Below are 19,841 nucleotides of genomic sequence, written 5' to 3' on the forward strand. Positions count from 1 at the left end.
CTCTGGATGGGTCTTTTCGGGGGCCACATCTAGAGTGCTGTGTTCAGTTTTGGGCACCGCACTACAGAAAGGATGTGGAGAAATTGGAGACAGTCCAGCAGAGGGTGGCAGAAATTGTGAGGGGGCTGGGGAACATGACTTATGAGGAAAGACTGAGGGAACTGGGCTTATTTAGTCTAGAGAAGACAAGACAGAGGAGGGTTTTAATAGCAGTCTTCAACTACCTAAAGTGGGGTTCGAAAGAGGATGGAGCTAGACTGTTCTTAGTGGTGGCAGATGACATAACAAGGAGCAACGTTTTCAAGTAGCAGCAAGGGAAGTTTAGGTTAGATATTAGGAAGAATTTTCTCATTATGGGGTAGTAAAACACTGGAACAGGTTACCCAGAGAGATGGTGGAAGCTCCATCCTTGGAAGTTTTCAAAACCTGGCTAGACAAAGCTTTGGCTGGATTGATCTAGTTGGGGCTGGTCCTGCTTTGAGCTGGGGGTTGGACTAGATGACCTCTGGAGGTCCCTTCTAAACCCAACTTTCTATGATTCTAAATACAGTCTGGAGGGCTGTGAAATTGATGAGGCTTTACCAGAAGCATGTAACAGACAGCAACATTGCAGAGGAAAGGATAGTGTGAATAATGGGACACTGAGACCATTAAAACTGAGAGGGGGTCATTAATATCTGTAGAATGAATAGATTAGTAGGAATCAGGGAGATGATAATGAGCCATGAAGTCAATTGAGTCCCTCAGTCTGCATGAAAAGAAATGCCACTGCCCCTCCCGGCAGTTGGTTTTAAAGTTTGGGTGGAGCAGGAATCAAGCAGGTGTACCACTGGACCAGTGCATCCCCCTCCCCCCGATCAGTGCCTGACACCTTCTCTCTATTTTTATGGCTGAAACATCTTTATCTGCTTGATATTTTTGTTTCCAGCCTCCTTGCATTTTAAGAAAAATAACCAATCCACTTCCATGTTGGTTAAAAATTAACTCAGCTTCTTTCTTTCTATGATTGGTAGGAAGTAACTAAATTGAACACCGTGAAGCCTCCCATGATAGAGTGCAATGAAAACAAAATGGCAAGGAGCAGTTCACCTAATAATAAAAAGCAGTTTGAGGAGCAGAAGAAGAAAGCAAATGAGTTAAAGGTATTTTTACATGAGTATTTATACACCTAATTTGAGTATTTCCTTTTTATGAAGTCATTACCATGGCTGCATCTGATTAGACCTGTGGTTCTCAGGCTTTTTAAGACTCAAGGCAAAACTTGGAAAATGACAGCTCTTAGTTTTTTGACCCCAGAAAAATAATAGCATGAGTTTTGTGTTGCGAAGAACTTGGAAAGACCACAGCAGGTCAGAATGTCTTTAACACTATGTATTCCCATGTAAAATTTTTGGGTTTATCTTGTGAATCATGTTTGTACACCTAATAGTGCTAATATTGTGTGGGACCCCTCTGAACCTTTGAAAGTGAACCTTTGAAAGTTGAGAATCACCAGAATAGACTCTCAGCTGTGGTGTTTGTAGCAAATAAGACTGAACTGAAAAAAGAGTGCCAGAACAGAATTCACCCTTAAATTATTAATATTTTTAATATTGAGTCTTAATTAAATATCCAAAGTAGTAAAAAGGAAAAAAAAGGCTTGTCAAGCTGCCAAAGATAAATTGTTTAAAAATGAAAGTTACAAATGGTTTTGGGCTCTTGTCTCTAATCATCTCCCTTTCATAATTTCCTTCTCCTCTTTTATCTCTTCCTTATCTCCCTACTTGCTTCATGTCAATTAATCTGTTCTCATTTTGAAGCTTTCTGCTTCAAGTGAATGGATCAGGAAGCTGCTCTAATGTCTTTGTTCTTAGCAAAACAACTTGAAAATAATGAATACAAGAGCCAGTCAAAATAAAAGAATATGCTCGTTCATAAATATTTACTAAAAGAATAGTTTTAATGATTATAACGATTATACAAATCCCTACATACTAAATAATTAACACTGGTTGTTATTTCAGTATTAGTCTGTTCAGCATGTATTTTATTTGGAGAAAATCTTAGTCTTTAAAAGAAAAAAATTTCAAGTGTCTGTAATCAACATCAGTCTCCGCTAATTAGCCTCTATCTCAACTCTTGATCACATACTTTTGACATGTATGAAATTAAAATTTTACAAGAAAAATAATCCCCTCAAGACTTTTCATTTAAAAAATGATTTACAGCTGAACAAAACCAGATATTTCTATCAATATTGTAATTATCAGAAATATATTTATGCAATTTAATGTAATGGATTTTTTTTTATTATTATTATTATTTAGAAGAGACAGATTTTGGCCAAGAAATACTTGTCTCAATCCAGCGAGGTTTTACTACAGTGCATGAATGTTGCATTTGGTAATAATATTATCAACATACTGACTTCTGCTAGTCTTGAAATGGTTGAATGTCTTGGACAATTTGATCCAGTTTCAAGTAGCCAGTTCTTGGCCCTGCATCAGGTATTGTAACTGCTGATTATATGTTTCTGCAGTAAAGAAAAAGAGCTTTGCGTTATATCAACAGATTTTTCTATTCATGTAGCCTGATCAGTGAATATATTTGTTGATGTTTATATGTTTTGTCAGTGAAAGATTAATAAACAGTGAACCATTTAAAATGCTTGTGGGAGCCCTGGGTAACCAACTTAATTGTGCAATCACCACAAAGCCATTTTTCAAATCCTACTGATTTCTGTATTAAAGGTCCTGCTTAAATGGAATTAAACCTGCTGTGTAACTTGTGCTGCAGCAGTGGGCTCTCAGCAGTTCACATCTCATTAAGGCTTGTTACTTTGTTATTCATAACTCAGTCAGACACAATTAATCAGTCAGGTCACTCTATGCTTCAGAGTTTGTATAAGGGCTGCGACAGCAGACATGACTGGGATAAGAAAAGCATTCAGCTTCAGGGCTTCCAGAATTAGCTGATTACCACATATATTGGACAATTTCCCAGCTGCCAGATGAGTCTGTCATTTGCAGCTAAGACTGCGCAATGATAGTAACGCTTGTTATGGTTGTATTTGCTTCATACACTTTTTAGTTTTTTCATTGGGGAAGTATTTTACCATTTTGTTCTGTATAACATAAGAAAATTATATGTAAGAATGCTTTAATGTAACATGCAGTTCAGTCCTTAAAAGTGATTGTAAACATGATGCCCTGAGTATCTGCTTTCACAGAACTAAAACAGATAGGAAAATTGTACATGTAAATTTAATTTGTCAGCTCAGTGTCTGTATCGGTCTGTCCTGTACTGGCCATTTTCCAGAGGGTAATTTTTCAGGTTTACTTGAGGCAGTCTACAACACTGCTGTTATAAATACTTTGTTATCTGTACTGAAACCAATATCCTTGCACCTTTTGGAAGCATCTCTAACATAGTTATAGATGGTCTGATCTTCTGATACATGCTCCTATCAGTTGATTGGAATTCTTCCCACCACAGAGTAGTCAGAACTGATGGAGAAATCAGTTTGAGAAAGGAAACTGTTAACTGTGAAATCTTTTTCCTTGTAATATATTGCCAATGCTCTTACATCTCTCGCAAGAGGTAAGAATTTCTTAGGGTAGTCTTTTATTGAACCAACTACTGTATGTAGTTGGATGTGTAGAAATAATGTTGTTGTGTTTTGCTGTTTAATTATTTGACAGGTATTTCAATAACTATTTGTTTGAAAAATATACTAAAAATATATTAAAATGTTACAGAGCTGTTCAGCATCTCTAATGATGAAGGATATCCTGCTAGCAGCCACTCCTGACACAAAGAGTTCTCAACTGGCCGCACTATTGCATTTTCAGCATCACTTAAAACAAAAGGGAGATACAAGTAGCCTTTCCAAAAATGTGGAGCAGAGGCTAGCTTCTACCTCAAAGGTAATCTTTTGCATAGCACTATATATACAAAGTGAATGGAAATGTATAAAAACTGAATAAATAAGGTATTACACCTTAAAGAAAACAACAAGATTATGACTTATATTGAAGATGTTTTTTTTCACAGTATCATAAAAAGTATGGCTGGAAGGGACCTCTGGAAGTCACCTAGTCCACACCCCTGCCCAAGGCAGGATTACCCCTATCCAAATGAACTCATACAAATACTTGTCTAACTTATTACTAAAACCACACAAATCAACCCTGTCACACAACTACAAGGCATAGCACCCTTATGTGCCACAGGAAAGCAGGGAGATAATGGTCATAAATGTCCTGCTGCAACCCCCCCATGGCTCATCAGGGAACTGGACAACCTCCTATGCCACAAAAGAGAGACATATAAAGGATGGAAGGCTGGAACCACCACCAAGGAGGTTTACTCAACACTGGTCTGTACCTGCAGGGTGAGGATCAGGATAGCCAAGGCTGAAACTGAGCTCCATCTGGCTACACACATCAAGGACAACAAAAAGTCCTTTTTTTAAATATGTAGGGAGTCAGAAAAAAAGTAAGGGGAACATTGGACCTCTGCTGAACCAAGCAGGAGAGCCAATAACTGACAACCAGGATAAGTCCAAACCTGCTAAATGGGTATTTCGTGTCGGTCTTTCACCAGTCCAATGGGATTGCCCTGACTGGCAAGACATGGGATGGCCAGGGTGGGAGTGGATTTACACCCAACATTGGTGTTGAGCTAGTAAAGGATCACCTTGAGAGGCTTGACACCTTCAAGTCAGCTGGTCCTGACAGATTATACCCTAGGGTACTCAAGGAGCTGGCAACTGTCATAGCCCAACAATTGGCTAAAACATTTGAAAACTCGTGGTGCTCAGGTGAGGTACCTGAAGACCGGAAGCAGGCCAATGTGGTGCCCATCTTCAAGAAAGGGAGGAAAGTAGATCCAGGGAGCTATAGTTCCCATCAGCCTGACTTCTGTCCTGGGGAAGATATTGGAGAAGATCATCAAAGAGACCATACTCGACCAACTGGCCGAGGGCAACTTCCTGAGGCTAGCCAGCATGGGTTTGGTGTGGGTAGGTCTTGCCTGACCAATCTTCTCTCTTTCTATGACCAGGTGATATATCACCTTGACAAGGGAAAAGTGATTGATGTCATTTATCTTGACTTTAAAATAGCCTTCGATCTGGTATCCCATGATTGTCTTATGGAAAAACTGGACAACTGCGGTCTCAGCTGCATCACAGTCTGCTGGCTGGGGAACTGGCTTTGAGGCCGGACCCAGAGTGAAGTCAGTCATTGTGGTGTGCTGTGACCAGTGGGGTCCCCCAAGGCTCCGTCCTTGGGCCTGTCCTCTTCAACATCTTCATTAACAATGTGGACACTGGAGTTAGAAGCGGACTGGCCAAGTTGACTGATGACACCAAACTTTGGGGTAAAGCATCCACACCCAAAGACAGGATGGTGATTCAGGCCAACCTTGACAGGCTCGGAAGATGGGTCGATGTAAACCTGATGGCCTTCAACTGAAAAATGCAAGGTACTCCACCTTGGGAAGAAAAACGCGCAGCATGCATATAGGCTTGGCAGTGCTGCGCTTGCTAGCACCATGGCCGAAAGGGACTTGGGGATCATGATTGACCACAAGATGAATGTGAGCCATCAATGTGATGTTGCGGCCAGCAAAGTGAGCAAAACTCTGGGTTGCATCCACAGATGCTTCTCCAGCAAATCCCAGGATGTCATCCTCCTGCTGTACTCGGCCTTGGTGAGGCCACAGCTGGAGTACTGCAGCCAGTTCTGGGATCCACAATTTAAAAAGGATGTGGAGAAGCTTGAGAGAGTTCAGAGAAGAGCTATGCGCATGATGAAAGGGGAGGAAAACAGGCCTTATGATGAGAGGCTGAGACCCATGGGACTCTTCAGTCTGGAAAAGTGCAGGCTCATGAGGGACCTGGTGGCAGCCTATAAGTATATAAGGGGTATACATCAGGATCTGGGGGAACAGCTGTTCATCAGAGCGTGCCATGGGATGACAAGGTCTAACAGTCATGAACTTCTCCAAGACGGTTTCAGGCTGGACATAAGGAAGAACTTGTTTACTATCTGAGTCCCCAAGGCCTGGAACAGACTGCCTCCGGTGCAAGCACCTACTCTGGACTCCTTTAAGAGGCAATTGGACATATATCTTGCTGGGATCCTGTGACCCCAGCTGACTTCCTGCCCTTAGGGCAGGGGGGCTGGACTCAAAAATCTTCCAAGGTCCCTTCCAGCCCTAATGTCTATGAATCTATAAGTAGGAACTACCTAATTCACAGGGGCTGCCCCTTGATTTCATGGACAGAACATGGGCCTGGGCAGCCATTTCATGGGCAGAGTGCAGCAAGTCCCCCTATACCTCTGGCCAAGGGGCCCTGGTGGCCCCACCCCTTGCCACTGATTGACTCTGGGGGTGGCCTTTCCCCTTACTGCTAATTGGCTGTGAGGGCTGTCCATCATGAAGTCCTAGCCCTTGCCGCCAATTGGTGGAAAGGGGCAGGGCCACATGAAGACCGCCCTTGCAGCCAATCAGTGGCAAGCAGTGGGGGCCACAGCCATGTTGCTGGTGGCCCTTCAAATGGGCTCCCCACTTCCCTGCCCAGTGAGCTGCCACAGCACTCGGTACAGTATTTTTCTTCCTCCCCCCAGTATTTCGTGGATTTCATAGGCAATGCCAAATTTCATGAAATCGCAAATTCAATAGGCCCCTAGCTCTAAGGTTTATAATACTCTTGAATGATCCAAGGAAGAGGGTTACGCCCCCCACTACAGAGGAATACCAAAACCCCCACAGTCCAATTTGGCCATGGATAAATATTCCTTCCTAACCCCAAATGTAGTGATTGGTGTGATCCTAAACAGAAGAACAAGTTCCTTAGCCAGGAACATCTGTGGTTTAGTCCCAGCAGGAGCACTGGGGCAGCCCAGTCAAAATCCCCAAGTCTTGGCTGCAGTAAGCACCTAATGCTTCTGAGGAAAGGAAAAGGGAAAAAAATCCTAACACATGTACCAAGAGGAGTGGGGAGAAAATCTTTCGCAGTCCCAGATGGCAACTAACTAAGCCCAGAAGTATAGAAAATAACCAGAGCATAGTATAGATATATCTGCTCCTAGATCATCTAAACCAATCCATACAATGCTTATCAAATCTCTTCTTGAACACCTCCAATGCTAGAAATTCCACAACCCCACCTACCCACTGAGTCACTGTTCTAACACTGAAGAAGTTTTCCTGATCTCCAGTCTCAATCTGCTGTTCAACTTCAAGCCATTGGTCTGCATGCTACGCTCTGCACCTAGAGAGAAAACATGTTCGCCATCTTCCTTATGACAGCCCCTCAGATATTTAAAGACTGCTCTCATGTCCCTCTTAATTACCTTTACCACAAACTAAGCATGCCTGTTTCCTTCATCCTCTTCTCATTTGGCTTGCCTTCCAAGCCTTTTTATATCTTGCTGCCTGCCACTGGACCTTCTCTAATTTCTCCTTTTCCTTTTTAAAATTTGGAACTGAAAGCTGCACACACTACCCTAGATGATGCCTAACTAGTGCTAAGAAAGTGTGTCTGATGTCTCTGATTGGCATCCTTGTAAAAGGCCCCTCGAGTGAAAAGCAGTATATATACCAGAAGCGTTTGGGCCTGTTCATAGATTCATAAAGGTTAGGGTCAGAAGGGACCTAAATAGATCACCTGCATAGGCAGGAAAGAGTGCTGGGTTCAGATGACCTCAGCCAGATGCCTGTCTAACCTCCTCTTGAAAACCCCTAGGGTAGGGGAGAGCACTGCCTCCCTTGGGAGCCCATTCCAGATTTTAGCCACTCTAACTGTGAAGAAGTTCCTCCTAATGTCCAGTCTAAATCTGCTGTCTGCTAGCTTATGGCCATTATTTCTTGTGACCCCCAGGGGCGCCTTGGTGAGTAGAGCCTCACCAATTCCCTTCTGCGTCCCCATGATGAATGTATAGGCAGCCACAAGGTCGCCTCTCAACCTTCTCTTGCGGAGGCTGAAGAGGTCCAGGTGCCCTAGTCTCTCCTCGTAGGGCTTGGCCTGCAAGCCCTTAACCATATGAGTGGCCCTTCTCTGGACCCCTCTCCAGGTTACCCACATCCCTCTTGAAGTGTGGCACCCAAAACTGCACGCAGTATTCCAACTGCGGTCTGACCAGTGCCCGATAGAGGGGAAGTATCATCTCCGTGGTTCTGTTTGTCATGCATTTGCTGATGTACAATAAAGTGCAGCTAGCTTTGCTGATGACTTTGTCACACTGATGACTCATGTTCATCTTGGAGTCCACTAGGACTCCAAGATCCCTTTCCGCTTCCATGCTACTGAGCAGGTCATTTCCTAGGCAGTAGGTGTGCTGGACATTTTTCCTCCCTAGGTGCAGCACTTCACATTTCTCCTTGTTAAATTGCATTCTATTGTTTTCTTCCCATTTGTCCAACCTGTCCAGGTCTGCCTGTAGTTGTTCCCTGCCCTCCAGTTTGTCCACTTCTCCCCAGTTTTGTATCATCCACAAACTTGGACAGAGTACACTTCGCTCCCTTGTCCAGGTCACTGATAAAGACGTTGAAGAGTATTGGTCCAAGGACTGAGCCTTGCAGGACCCCACTGCCCATGTCCTTCCAGGTCAATACCGACCCATCCACTACCACTCTCTGGGTACAACCCTCTAGCCAATTTGCCACCCACTGGACTGTGTAATCATCCAAGTCACAGCCTCTTAATTTGTTCACCAGTATGGGGTGGGATACCATATCGAAGGCCTTCCTGAAGTCTAAGTAAACGATATCTACCCCTGCTCCTGTGTTGAGGTGTTTTGTAACTTGGTCATAAAAAGAGACTAGATTAGTCAGGCATGATCTACCTGCTATGAACCCGTGCTGGTTTCCCTTCAGCATAATTTTTCCTGCTGAGCTCTCACATATGTGAGCCTTAATAATCTTTTCAAAGACTTTACCAAGGATGGAGGTGAGACTGACTGATCTATAGTTGCCTGGATCCTCCTTCCTCCCCTTCTTGAAAATAGGGACCATATTGGCTCTTTTCCAGTCCTCCAGGGCCTGGCCCATACATCATGAGTGCTCAAATATTCTTGCCAGTAGCTGTGCAATGACATCAGCCAGTGCCTTCAGTACCCTCGGATGGCGCTCATCCGGGCCTGCCGACTTAAACACATCCAGTCCTTCCAAGTGACTCTGCAACATCTCAGGGTCAACGCTTGGTAGTCTGGCTCCCTTCTGTTGCCTCTCTACAATTCCATTCCCCAAGCAAGCTGTTGCATTAATACAGTGGAGCCCAGGGCTTGCAGCCCAGGAATCCAATCCAAGAAATTTGGTTTTATAGTTCCACCCAGAGGGAGGTGCAGTATGCCAGACCTTTCACCTAAGCATCCACTAGAAGGTATCTCAGGGACACTTTGCCCTTTACATATAAAATATTTCAATTAAGCTAAGTTAAGCATGTATATTTAAGTGTTTTCAAAAGCAGAGATGTGGCATGCTCCTTTGTTTAGCTGGTACAGTATTTTCATTGGAGCCACAGCTCACTGGTTTTAGTTGCATCTGTTATTCTTTTTGAAAAATTACACATTATTATGTATAATATTTGTACATATCTCTTTGGTTTATAGTATCCTTTGTTGTGAGTAATATAAATGGACCAGGTGTATATCCCAATGAAATTTACTATTATTAAATATAAACATGGAGTTGAATGATTTTGTTAGTCCCTTCTTCAGGTAACATTAATTTAAACACTTGCTAGAGTTTTTCACCTCATAGGGTAGTAGGCAAACAATTGTCATTATTGTTAACAGTGAATTATGGCGTTAATTTAATTTATTGTGCAGTGCAGGAAGATGTACTTTTCTGAATGTACCTTTTACGGATAGCAGTACCTCATTTCTTGGAATTATTATGGATCAGTCTCATGAACATACTAAAACTGCTGTTCATAAGAAGTAATGTAATTTTCATGTTATTTTACAGGTGTGGGAAAATCTCTGTGTTCCTGCACAGCATTTTAACATTGTGAATGAATTGCCACCAAACTTCCACATAGTCATTCTCCAGCATTCGGAAGATGGGTATAAAACTCTATGATTTTGTTTTGTACACCCTTAATTTTCCTTTGCCAAGTTTTTATTACCTTTCATTACCTAATTTTGGTGGGTTTGTAATTTAGGGAAAGTAAAAAAAAAAAAATCAGGAAAAATAACAATTGACCGTAACTCAAGCATGACCATAAACATTTTCTAAGTTTCTAGTTTCCATAAGTACTTCCTTCTCTTTCCCAGTGTTGGATTGAAGGGGGCCAAAATCCTTAGAGCAGTTCACAAAATTCTACTTCATAGGACTGATATTTCCACTCTTCATCTTCCAGAGGATGGTGGGAAGAGTGAAACTCAGTAATTGGAAGACTTAAGACCTATATTAACAGAAGGCTCTTTAATGAGTGTAGCCATAAAAGATTCTCTGCTGAAGTGTTTAGGTGTTCCTCAGTCCTAGTCTCTACAGGCCATATTTTTTCCTTTCTCTTCCTTTAGAGAGTTCTTTCTTCTCTCTCCTGGGTTATTAGAAAGGTGGAAAAGAAAAGCTCCAATGCAAAGGACACAACATGTGAGTGGATTAAATGATGATATGGCTCCATTTCTGAACTATCTAGATAGTGGCACATTATACCTGGTCTCATCACCTTAACTTACATCAGATAGAGTAAGCTGATTGCCAGTCAGCCACATATGTCATTGCTAACATATCTGTAGAATCATAGAAAACTGGGGTTGGAAGGGCACTCAGGAGGTCATCTAGATTCTAGTCCAACCCATTGCTCAGAGCAGGACCATCCCCAAATACATATCATCTTTGTGTAGCCTGGTCTTAAAAACCTCCAAGGATGGAGATTCCACAACCTCTCCAAAAAAGGGATCTTGGAGTCATCATTGATGCATTGAACATGGGCCAGCAGTGTGGAGATGCAGTCAGGAAGGCCAACCGCACCTTGTCATGCATCCACAGATGCATCTCAGGCAGGTCCAGGGAGGTGATCCTCCCCCTCTATGTGACACTGGTCAGGCCGCAGCTGGAGTACTGCATCCAGTTCTGGGCACCGCACTTCAAGAGGGATGTGGACAACCTGGAGAGGGTCCAGAGGAGGGCCACTCGCATGTTCAGGGGGCAGCAGGGCAGGCCCTACGAGGAGACCTGAACCTGTTCAGCCTCCACAAGAGAAGGCTGAGGAGGGATCTGGTGGCCTGTTTCAAACTAGTCAGAGGGGACCAGCAGGCACTGGGGGAGTTCCTGTTCCCCCAAGCACTACCAGGAGTGACTAGAAATAATGGTCACAAGCTGGCAGAGGGTAAATTCAGATTAGATATCAGGAGGCGCTACTTCACGGTCAGGGCAGCTAGAATCTGGAACCAACTTCCAAGAGAAGTGGTGCTGGCTCCTACCCTGGGGGGCTTTAAGACAAGGCTAGACAATCACCTTGCCGGGGTTTTTTGACCCCAGTACTCTTCCCTGCCATGGCAGGGGGTCAGACTTGATGATCTGCTCAGATCCCTTCTGACCCTACTAACTATGAAATTTGTTCCAGTACTTTACTACCCTCCTAGTGACAGTTTTTCCTAATATCCAACCTAAACTTCTCTTGCCGCAACTTGAAACCATTGCTCCTTGTTCTGTCATCTGCCACTACTGAGAACAGTTTAGCTCTATCCTCTTTGGAACAACCCTTCAGGTCACTGAACACTGCTGTTAAAACCCCCCTCGGTGTTCTCTTCTGCAGACTAAATAAGCCCAGTTCCCTCAGCCTCTCCTCATAAGCCACATGCCCCAGCCCTCTAACGATTTTCATTGCCCTCCACTAGACTGTCTCCAATTTGTCCACATGGTTTCTGTAGTTGAGGGCCCAAAACTCACCTCACCAGTGCTGAGGAGGAAAAGAGTGACTTCCCTTGATCTGCTGAAAACACTCCTACTAATGCAGCCCAACATACCATTAACCTTCTTCATAACAAGGGTATACCAATGGCTTATATTCAGCTTATTGTCCACTGTAACTCCCAGGTTCATTTCTGCAGAGTTGCTGCTTAACCTATACTGGTGCATGGGATTGTTCTGTCCAAAGTGCAAGACTTTGCACTTCTCCTTATTGAATCTCATGAGATTTCTTTTGGTTCAGTCCTTCAATTTGTTGAGGTCTCTCTGAATCCTAGTCCTCCAATGTAACTATCACTCTCCCCAGCTTCGTGCCATTTGAAAACTTGCTGAGGGACCATCCCCAAATATATATCATCCCACTGTCCAGATCATTGATGAAGATATCAAACAAAACTGACCTCAGAACTGATGCATAAAGCACTCCACTTGATACCAGCTGCCAACTAGACATCAAGCCATTGATTGCTATTCTCTGAGCCCAACGATCGAGCCAGTTTTCTGTATACCTTACGGTCCATTCATCCAACCCTTATTTCCTTAGCTTGCTTGCGAGAATGTTGTGGGAGACCATATCAAAAGCCTTGCTAAAGTCAAGGTATATCATGTCCACTGCTCCTTCCACATCCACAAAACCAGTCATTTCATCATAGAAATCAGGTGAATCCGTGCTGACTGTTCCTAATCACCATCTCCTCCAAGTGCTATAATAAACAATCATATTAGTGTTCACAGTAACAATCAGCTAGTCCAGCTGGTTGCTTAAGTGGATGGCATGCCAATCAACTGCTCTGTGATTCAGTTCCATCATTTTATCTGTATCTAATGAAATCCCATGGTATTTGGCAGGGACATTTCTTAAAAGCATATGAAAGGTATCTGTGTGTTGGGCAGTCTCTGGGTTGTCAGCTTTGGATTTCTTGCATATTTTGCTACTTTCTTTAGTCCAAGGATAAATAATACATTCTGGATCTCTTAGCATTCAAGGCTAGAGGGTAATAATCAGAGAACTAACCTGATTAACAATCTAGTTTTCTCTGTTTAAAAATCCTAAATTCTCTTATTAAAAAACCCCAAATCTGCGTTTTTCTGCAAAAAATGAAACACTTCTAGATTTCATAGATTTCACAGGCATTAGGGCTGGAAGGGACTTCATAAGAGCATTGAGTCCAGCCCCCTGCCCAAGGGGCAGGAAGTCAGGGTCAAAGGATCCCTCTGCTGCTTTGTGGCACTGAGCAGCCCTGACTTGCTGGTGCCCCTCCCTTCTAGCCCCCCACCCCTTCCAGCCCTTCTGGTACCCCTCACTCCTGACTGACAGCCCCCTGCTGTCCCCAGCCCTACTGGAGGGGCTCCTCAGCTGCTAAAGTATAGGACCAGGGACAGGGCCTGTAGCCCATTTCCTGCTCAAGCAGTGCCTAAGCCCTGTCTTCTGCACATCTGACTCAGAAGCTGCTGTAGCCAGAGCAGAGTCCAGGCCCCTTCCCCCCCACTTCGCAGGCAGCATAGCCAGAGCAGAGCCTGTGCTGTCATCCCCCGAGGGCCTCTGTGTCCCATCAGGTGGGACCTGGCTCTGTGGCACTTTCAAGAAACATTTGGATGTTTATCTTGCTGGGATCCTTTGAAGTATATGCAGGTATAAGGGGCTGGGGGGACAGTTTGAGGCCCCCATAGTTGGGGAGGGAATAGGGCAGGATTGGTGGCTGGGAGTGGCTCGTCCATGGGGCGGCCAGTGGGGGGCAGCTCCCTGCCACTGTGTGCACTCATGGGGGTGGGAGGGCTGTGGGACACGTGCCCTCCCAGATTTGTGTGTGGGAAAGGGGAGGATGTGAGCTGCCCACTGCAGGCTCAGGGCTCCCAGCCTTGCTGTCATCCCCCCCAAGGGCCTCTGTGGTCCATCAGGTGGAACCTGGTGCATGACGGTGGAGTGGCATGGTGCTGTCTTCATGGTGAGGTGCCTCCTGCCCACCTGGCAGCAGTGGGGGCTGCAGCGGTGGTAGCACAGAGTTGTGCCCCCCTGCTGTTGCCTGGTGGGGAGGAGGTACCTTTCCATGGTGGTGCAGCTGGTGCGGGGCTCCCAGCAGCAGTGGCAGCACCCAGCCTCTTTGCCCTCCCACGCCAAGTCCCACCCACTGGGCTACAGAGGCCCCTGGGGAGGCGGCAGCAGGGTAAGGAGCCTTGAGCCCCATAGCAGACAGCCTGCATCCTCTCCTGTCCCATGCACAAATCCCATGCACGTCCCCCTACCACAGGTGCACAGCAAGAAGCTGCCTCTGCCAGCCCCCTGGATGAGCCACCTCCAGCCACCAATCCTGCCCCATTCCCTCCCTCACTATGGAGGCCTCAAACTGTCCCCTCATGCCCCCATCTTCCACTCATATACTTACCTGCAGGCAGCTGGGGGAGCTGCTCTTCACTGCTGCCTGGTTGCATTGTTGGTTATGTGCATGTGTATGTGCACACATGCGCATGGCGCCCCCTGTGCCCTGTTTCCCACTACCCAAGCCCCAAGCAGCCCATTGCAGGCCTGAACTCTGCCAGTCTGCAAGGGGAATCCTGAGTTACCTTTGTTTTTCTCCTTTAAAAGAGAAAATCTGCATTTTTCCATGGCAAACATAAAACCCAGATACCTGGTAATAATTAGTTATTCAAAAGGATGTTCAATACAAAAAAAGCTGAAATGTTTGTTTATTTGAATAGTCAAATATTCTATTCTAATTTTAACACTTTCCATAGATCAAGCCTATATAGCGCAATGATTAAGAAGCTAAAATTTAGCAGTGGACAACAGAAGGGAAAACCCATTCATCCAACAGGTGTGTATGCTTCTATTTAGGAAAAATATATCAACCTGATGGTAGCAGAGCCAGAGCTTGCTCTCACTGTTGCATTTAATACAGAAAATTCCAGTGCTTATGGTGTTACTTCGATGCCTGAAGACGTATTTCTGTAACTGCCATTGGAAGTTGTATGCATGCATGCCTGTACTTTATTAGCATATGTGGTACATGTAGTTAAGATATACAATAAGCTCATCATGATGTTTCTAAGAAGCAAAGTGGCTGTAGACAGAAGAAAAAATTACAAGCGTTTTCTTTATCCTTTTTCCATGGGTCAGGATTGACTTGCATTCCTCGAGTATGACATAACAATGAAGGTTTTATTTTTAATGTAGCATTGATGGAATGTTATTTTAGAAATTTATTGTGCACACTCTCTGCCACACTCTCTTCAATTAATTATATGATTTCAGCTGTTTTAAGAAAACGGTTTTTTCTTTAATAGTGCAGGCTAAAGTTTCTCGTATTTCTGTGAATCCTGATACACTCCTGAGTTTGTTGGAGAAAGTATGTCTTTACAAGCAGGAAAGGATGAATAGTTTCCTTAAACAGGAGTTGCTGAAAAAATTGCATACTGGGAAGGCTTATTTTCAAAATTGGCAAGAAAGTTCTCCTGAACTAGAAACGGTAATATATTTGATTCTGTACCTTTTAGAGTGTATTCTTATTTTTAAAATAGGGTTAAAATATGCCCTGAAAATTCATGAAAAATTTGTGCAAAACATGATTCCTCTAACATCCCCAAAGTATATGCCAAATGCTTCCCAATTTATTCATCTTATAGGCTCTGTAACTGTCCTGTGCATGCTCTGCTTTGAAACTTCTTAATAAAAGATCATTTGTTGTTCTGTCAATTCTTCTTTTAACAGCCTTAAGTGCCCTTGCACCCCTGTGGCTGCAGTTTCCGAGCTGTGGGGGGTGTTACATGCTCCCCAGCAACTGGGAGATCTCAGTAGTTGCTGCCTCCCAGCCATAGGATTGCCTACACCTGCAAATTAAAGCTGGATAGAAACCAGCCCTAAAGTTTATACATTTTCAAGCAATAACTTTATAGCTGGTTGGACTTTTTTAAGGTGAAGTAGTTAATGTGCACATGTAGGCAATCTAAATTTATTGCACAATTAACAAGGAAATTGCACAATAGTTATAACATGTAGAGGGGACCTCTGACATCCATATAGTAGCATGATTATTCACAAAATATAGTTAAAGCTTATGGGTAAGTCACTGCAGCATTGGGTCCTACATATACTTTTATGTACATGTCACACTTCCTTTTTCTCTTTTCTCTCCTATGAGATACACTATCAATTTACTTTTCTCTTTTCCTGATTTTCACTCATCCTCCCCTTCTTCCAACTACCTCTTTTCAGCAATTTATCTAGCAGTAAAACAACTGGTGCCAAAATAAACCACTACATATGCATTTTACACTGAATGTTGCACTAAAAAAGGTGCAGAAGATGCTGACAGCAATGAGATATCCAAGGATATGAAACATGATTAATTCAGTAATTTAAAGGAACTTGATTATTTTAATGTTGTTATGTTTCAAATTAGATACAAGCCACAATGATTCAATTTAGCCCTAATTAACATATGGTCCTTGTTGTCATTTAAAAGTCATTCCATTTTTCTACTTTGCATGATAGGATCTAACAGAAAAGATAAATGAAAACGAGAGAAAACTTACCTCAGATTTCTGTGAAATTTTAAAAAACCTGGAAGAATATTTGCAGCCAGTGCTGTCACAGTTTGATAGTTCTGATTTTAGGTAAGATTTTTTTCAAATGTTTTATCAGCTGCATTTTTATGACTTTAATATTTTAAAAAAATATTTATAAATTTAGGTCCTGATCCTGCATAACTTACACATGTGCTTAACTTTAAGCAGAAATATTGCTACATACAAATTATTCAAATTCTTAAAAATGCAATGTATGTGTAATCTTTGTAAATCATTGCAAGATTGGGCTACACATGGGAGTACTTGCCACCACTGGCAAATAATAAATCATTACACAAATATTAAAATCAGATGGAAACAATATCATTGAACTAATACCTGGCATTTTTAAATCTCGTGGAATAAGTTTTAGGTTACATTGTGTCATTCAAATCTAGGCACTTAGTTTTCCTTGGCTCAGTGCGTAAGTACTGATATTCATAATATTTAAGATACAATTTTTCTTCTCAGAGAGCAGAGCCAAACAGCTTCACCATCTGAGTCAGGAAAAACAAAAGCCAAGGATAAGGAGATGAAACATACTGCACCGGAGGGTAAGTGTTACATTGCAATTAATATTTAGAGACCAGATTTTAAAATGTTGGGTTTTGGGGTTTTTTTGCCAACAATTTGAATGTACAAGTAATTTAAGTTACTTGCCATAGATGTTAAGGGACTTGATTATGTCTACAAATTAGCCACTTAAATGGCAAAATGACCTACATTTCACCCAGGCCTATTTTCACCTTCATTTTTGCAAGGGATATATCTTAGCGTACTGATCTGTATGAGCTCCAAATAGTCAAGGATTATGGCATTATAGAAAATTAGTCTTTGGGAGAAAGGCAAAAAGCGAAAAGGATTTTTCTCAGGTCCTTCAATTTGTTTTGCTTTACCGTTTCCCCTTCCGGCCCTGCCCCCATCCCCCAATAGGTTGTTGGATCTTGGTACCTTTGTATTTAATACTGTCCTAAATCTGGACCATCTGTCTTAAGAGTCTCCAAGAGGAGATAGAGAGAGGGCACATTTACATGTGTGCTTTACTATTCAATACACTAATCTAAGGCTCAGTAAAGCAACACTGTCTACACGTGCACAGCAATTACTGAATGGTAGAGTAATGTAAAGCGCCGTTAACTTGTACTGACAGATACAGGTACTGGCCAACAGCACTTTACATTAATGTGCCTGAATGCACGTGTAGAAGCTGACCTGGGAGTAGATTGCTCCTGGTCAGGCCAGGCAACGGGGCCACAACTGCTGCTTGGCTTAGAAGTGGTGGGGTGAGCTGTCCCTAGCTCCTAGGCAGCTCCAAACAGCGTGGAGCTGGGGGCTTATCTCAGCTCTTTTCCAAGGAGAAAAATTCCTCTGATGATTTAGATTAACTGGAGAGGGATTGCCTGGTTGGTTACAGCTGTTTTAATCCACAATTACCGCAGCCTTTGATGGACTTGATAATGTCCATTCAAGTCTATCATGGTGCTGCTCAGGCATGGCACAGTTTGTAAGTAGAAACGTGGTATTGGTCAGCACTTTGGGGTGTGGAGTGTTAAAACTGTATCATCTGGTGTCTGTTACACCTAAAGAATTTGCCCAGAAGCCTTTCTTTCATGGTGAATATGAACTGAATATGAATTCCTTTCCATTTAGCAAGGTATATAATTTGATCCCGTTCTCTCAGCTCCCAGGTATACCCAAAATGATGAATTGCCTGGGCTACAAATAGCACACAAATGGCAAAATTCAGGTTGCGTGGAGACTGCTTTAACTGGCTTCTTCCACCCATTGTCTATCTCCTCCCAAAAGTTTCAGCCCAACAAACTGGGACAACAGAAAGGTGCCGTTCTCCAGCCCCAAGAGCCCTGGATCTTGGAGTGTTCCCTTGTTTACCTCTGCAAATAGCGATCACCTCCGTTTCCCCTCCAGGGACTCACCTGTGGTCTAAGCAGGGCGGTGCCTCCAGGGAATGTCAAAGCCCTCCTTGGACAGGCTCTCCAAGGCACCAGCTCCATCCCTGCCCAGAGGTGATCACTGTTTACAGAGGTAAACAAGGGAACAAGCTTTCTGCACAGAAAATTCAGGCACATTAATTGCACGTATAGACATGCCCAAAGAGAAATCTAGACCTCATCTTGTGGACTATTTTGTTTAGTTTTTGTTGTGAGAAATAATGATGTTTCTCAATAAAAATGTAAAAAATATACACTGGTAATTGCTTTTCAGCCTTGTCTATCAAGACTGTTAGATTGTAGGGAGTGGGAGAGGGTTTCTTTCCTCATATGAAGTTTGGCAGCTGGTTTCTTCCATCTTCCTAGTTGATCTCCACACATTTGTATTACTATAAAAGAAGATTCTTTGGTAGTATGTGATCAGTCCTCTTTTTGAGTAATTAACTCATGTTAATTACAATGTTTTTGTACAGTAAGATATTCCTGTTTATGTGTAACAGTTCCTTTAAAGGTCTTTTAAATGTATTTCGTTGTTAGGCAGACAAGGTTCTTTGGGTGAATCTTATTAGACCAACTTAAATAGTTGGAAAAAAACTATAAAAACTACTTTTTTCCAACTATTTAAATTGGTCTACTAAAAGATATCAGATTCACCCAAAGAACCTTGTCTGCCTATGTACTTAGACCAACACGGCTACAACCTATACTCGTTTCTTTGTTAGGATGTTTTGTGTCAGAACTGGCAACTGCGTATTTCATAAAATTGTTTCCCTTTGCCAAATTGTATATATTGCAAATCTCTGTAAGGTGTCTCCAAAGATGATATGGATATTAATAAGGGTATATATTGTCTCCACAAATTCATATTCTATGAAGTCTGAAAAGTCTATAAGGGCCAGCAGACAAGAAAAAAATGTGGGATAATGATTTACTTCATCTGAAGTATGAAAGATAAAGGGAAAAAAACCCATTTCATAAACAAGTATAATTAGTAACATATATATTAAGAATTAATTGATTTCTTCCTAGATACGCCTATGGATTTAGGAGAGTATTTAATATTACTAGCAGACAAATTACTTATGGAGCTACCTTTGGAAGCTCTGAGTATCTTTCAAGAGGAGGCAATATGTTCTGTATCCAGAGACTTTTCTCTCCAGCTTCTCTACAATCGAATACATGTAGAAGAACCAGGTACAATTACTGGAGTATTCTTTGTATTCCAAAACAAGGATGTAATAAAATGAAGTATTTATTATGCTATTCATATAATTTACATTGTACTAAGAGTGTCTTATATAATTGAATTCCTAGTAATAGTGACTGACTATCTGCTACCAAGAGTATATTATAAACATGTGAAATATATTTTCAGTAATGTACATAATTATGGGTTGGGGGTAAGCAATGACAATAGAGAAG

General features: G+C 42.6%; 1 protein-coding gene across 1 annotated transcript in view; it reads left to right on the forward strand.

Moving 5' to 3' along the window:
• The window catches only part of CFAP46 (cilia and flagella associated protein 46), a 159,419-nt gene that overhangs the window by 116,173 nt on the left and 23,405 nt on the right, over window positions 1–19,841 (forward strand). Inside the window, exons 43-51 of the mRNA XM_090058073.1 lie at window positions 1,014–1,142; window positions 2,307–2,486; window positions 3,738–3,905; window positions 9,958–10,055; window positions 14,641–14,720; window positions 15,190–15,371; window positions 16,397–16,518; window positions 16,942–17,024; window positions 19,449–19,613. Coding sequence (XP_089914199.1) covers window positions 1,014–1,142; window positions 2,307–2,486; window positions 3,738–3,905; window positions 9,958–10,055; window positions 14,641–14,720; window positions 15,190–15,371; window positions 16,397–16,518; window positions 16,942–17,024; window positions 19,449–19,613 — 1,207 coding nt within the window. The remainder of the gene's footprint in view (window positions 1–1,013; window positions 1,143–2,306; window positions 2,487–3,737; window positions 3,906–9,957; window positions 10,056–14,640; window positions 14,721–15,189; window positions 15,372–16,396; window positions 16,519–16,941; window positions 17,025–19,448; window positions 19,614–19,841) is intronic.

This window comes from Crocodylus siamensis, chromosome 7 (assembly GCF_052110815.1).
Source record: "Crocodylus siamensis isolate JL-2025a chromosome 7, ASM5211081v1, whole genome shotgun sequence".
In the NCBI taxonomy this organism is placed as follows: Eukaryota; Metazoa; Chordata; order Crocodylia; family Crocodylidae; genus Crocodylus; species Crocodylus siamensis.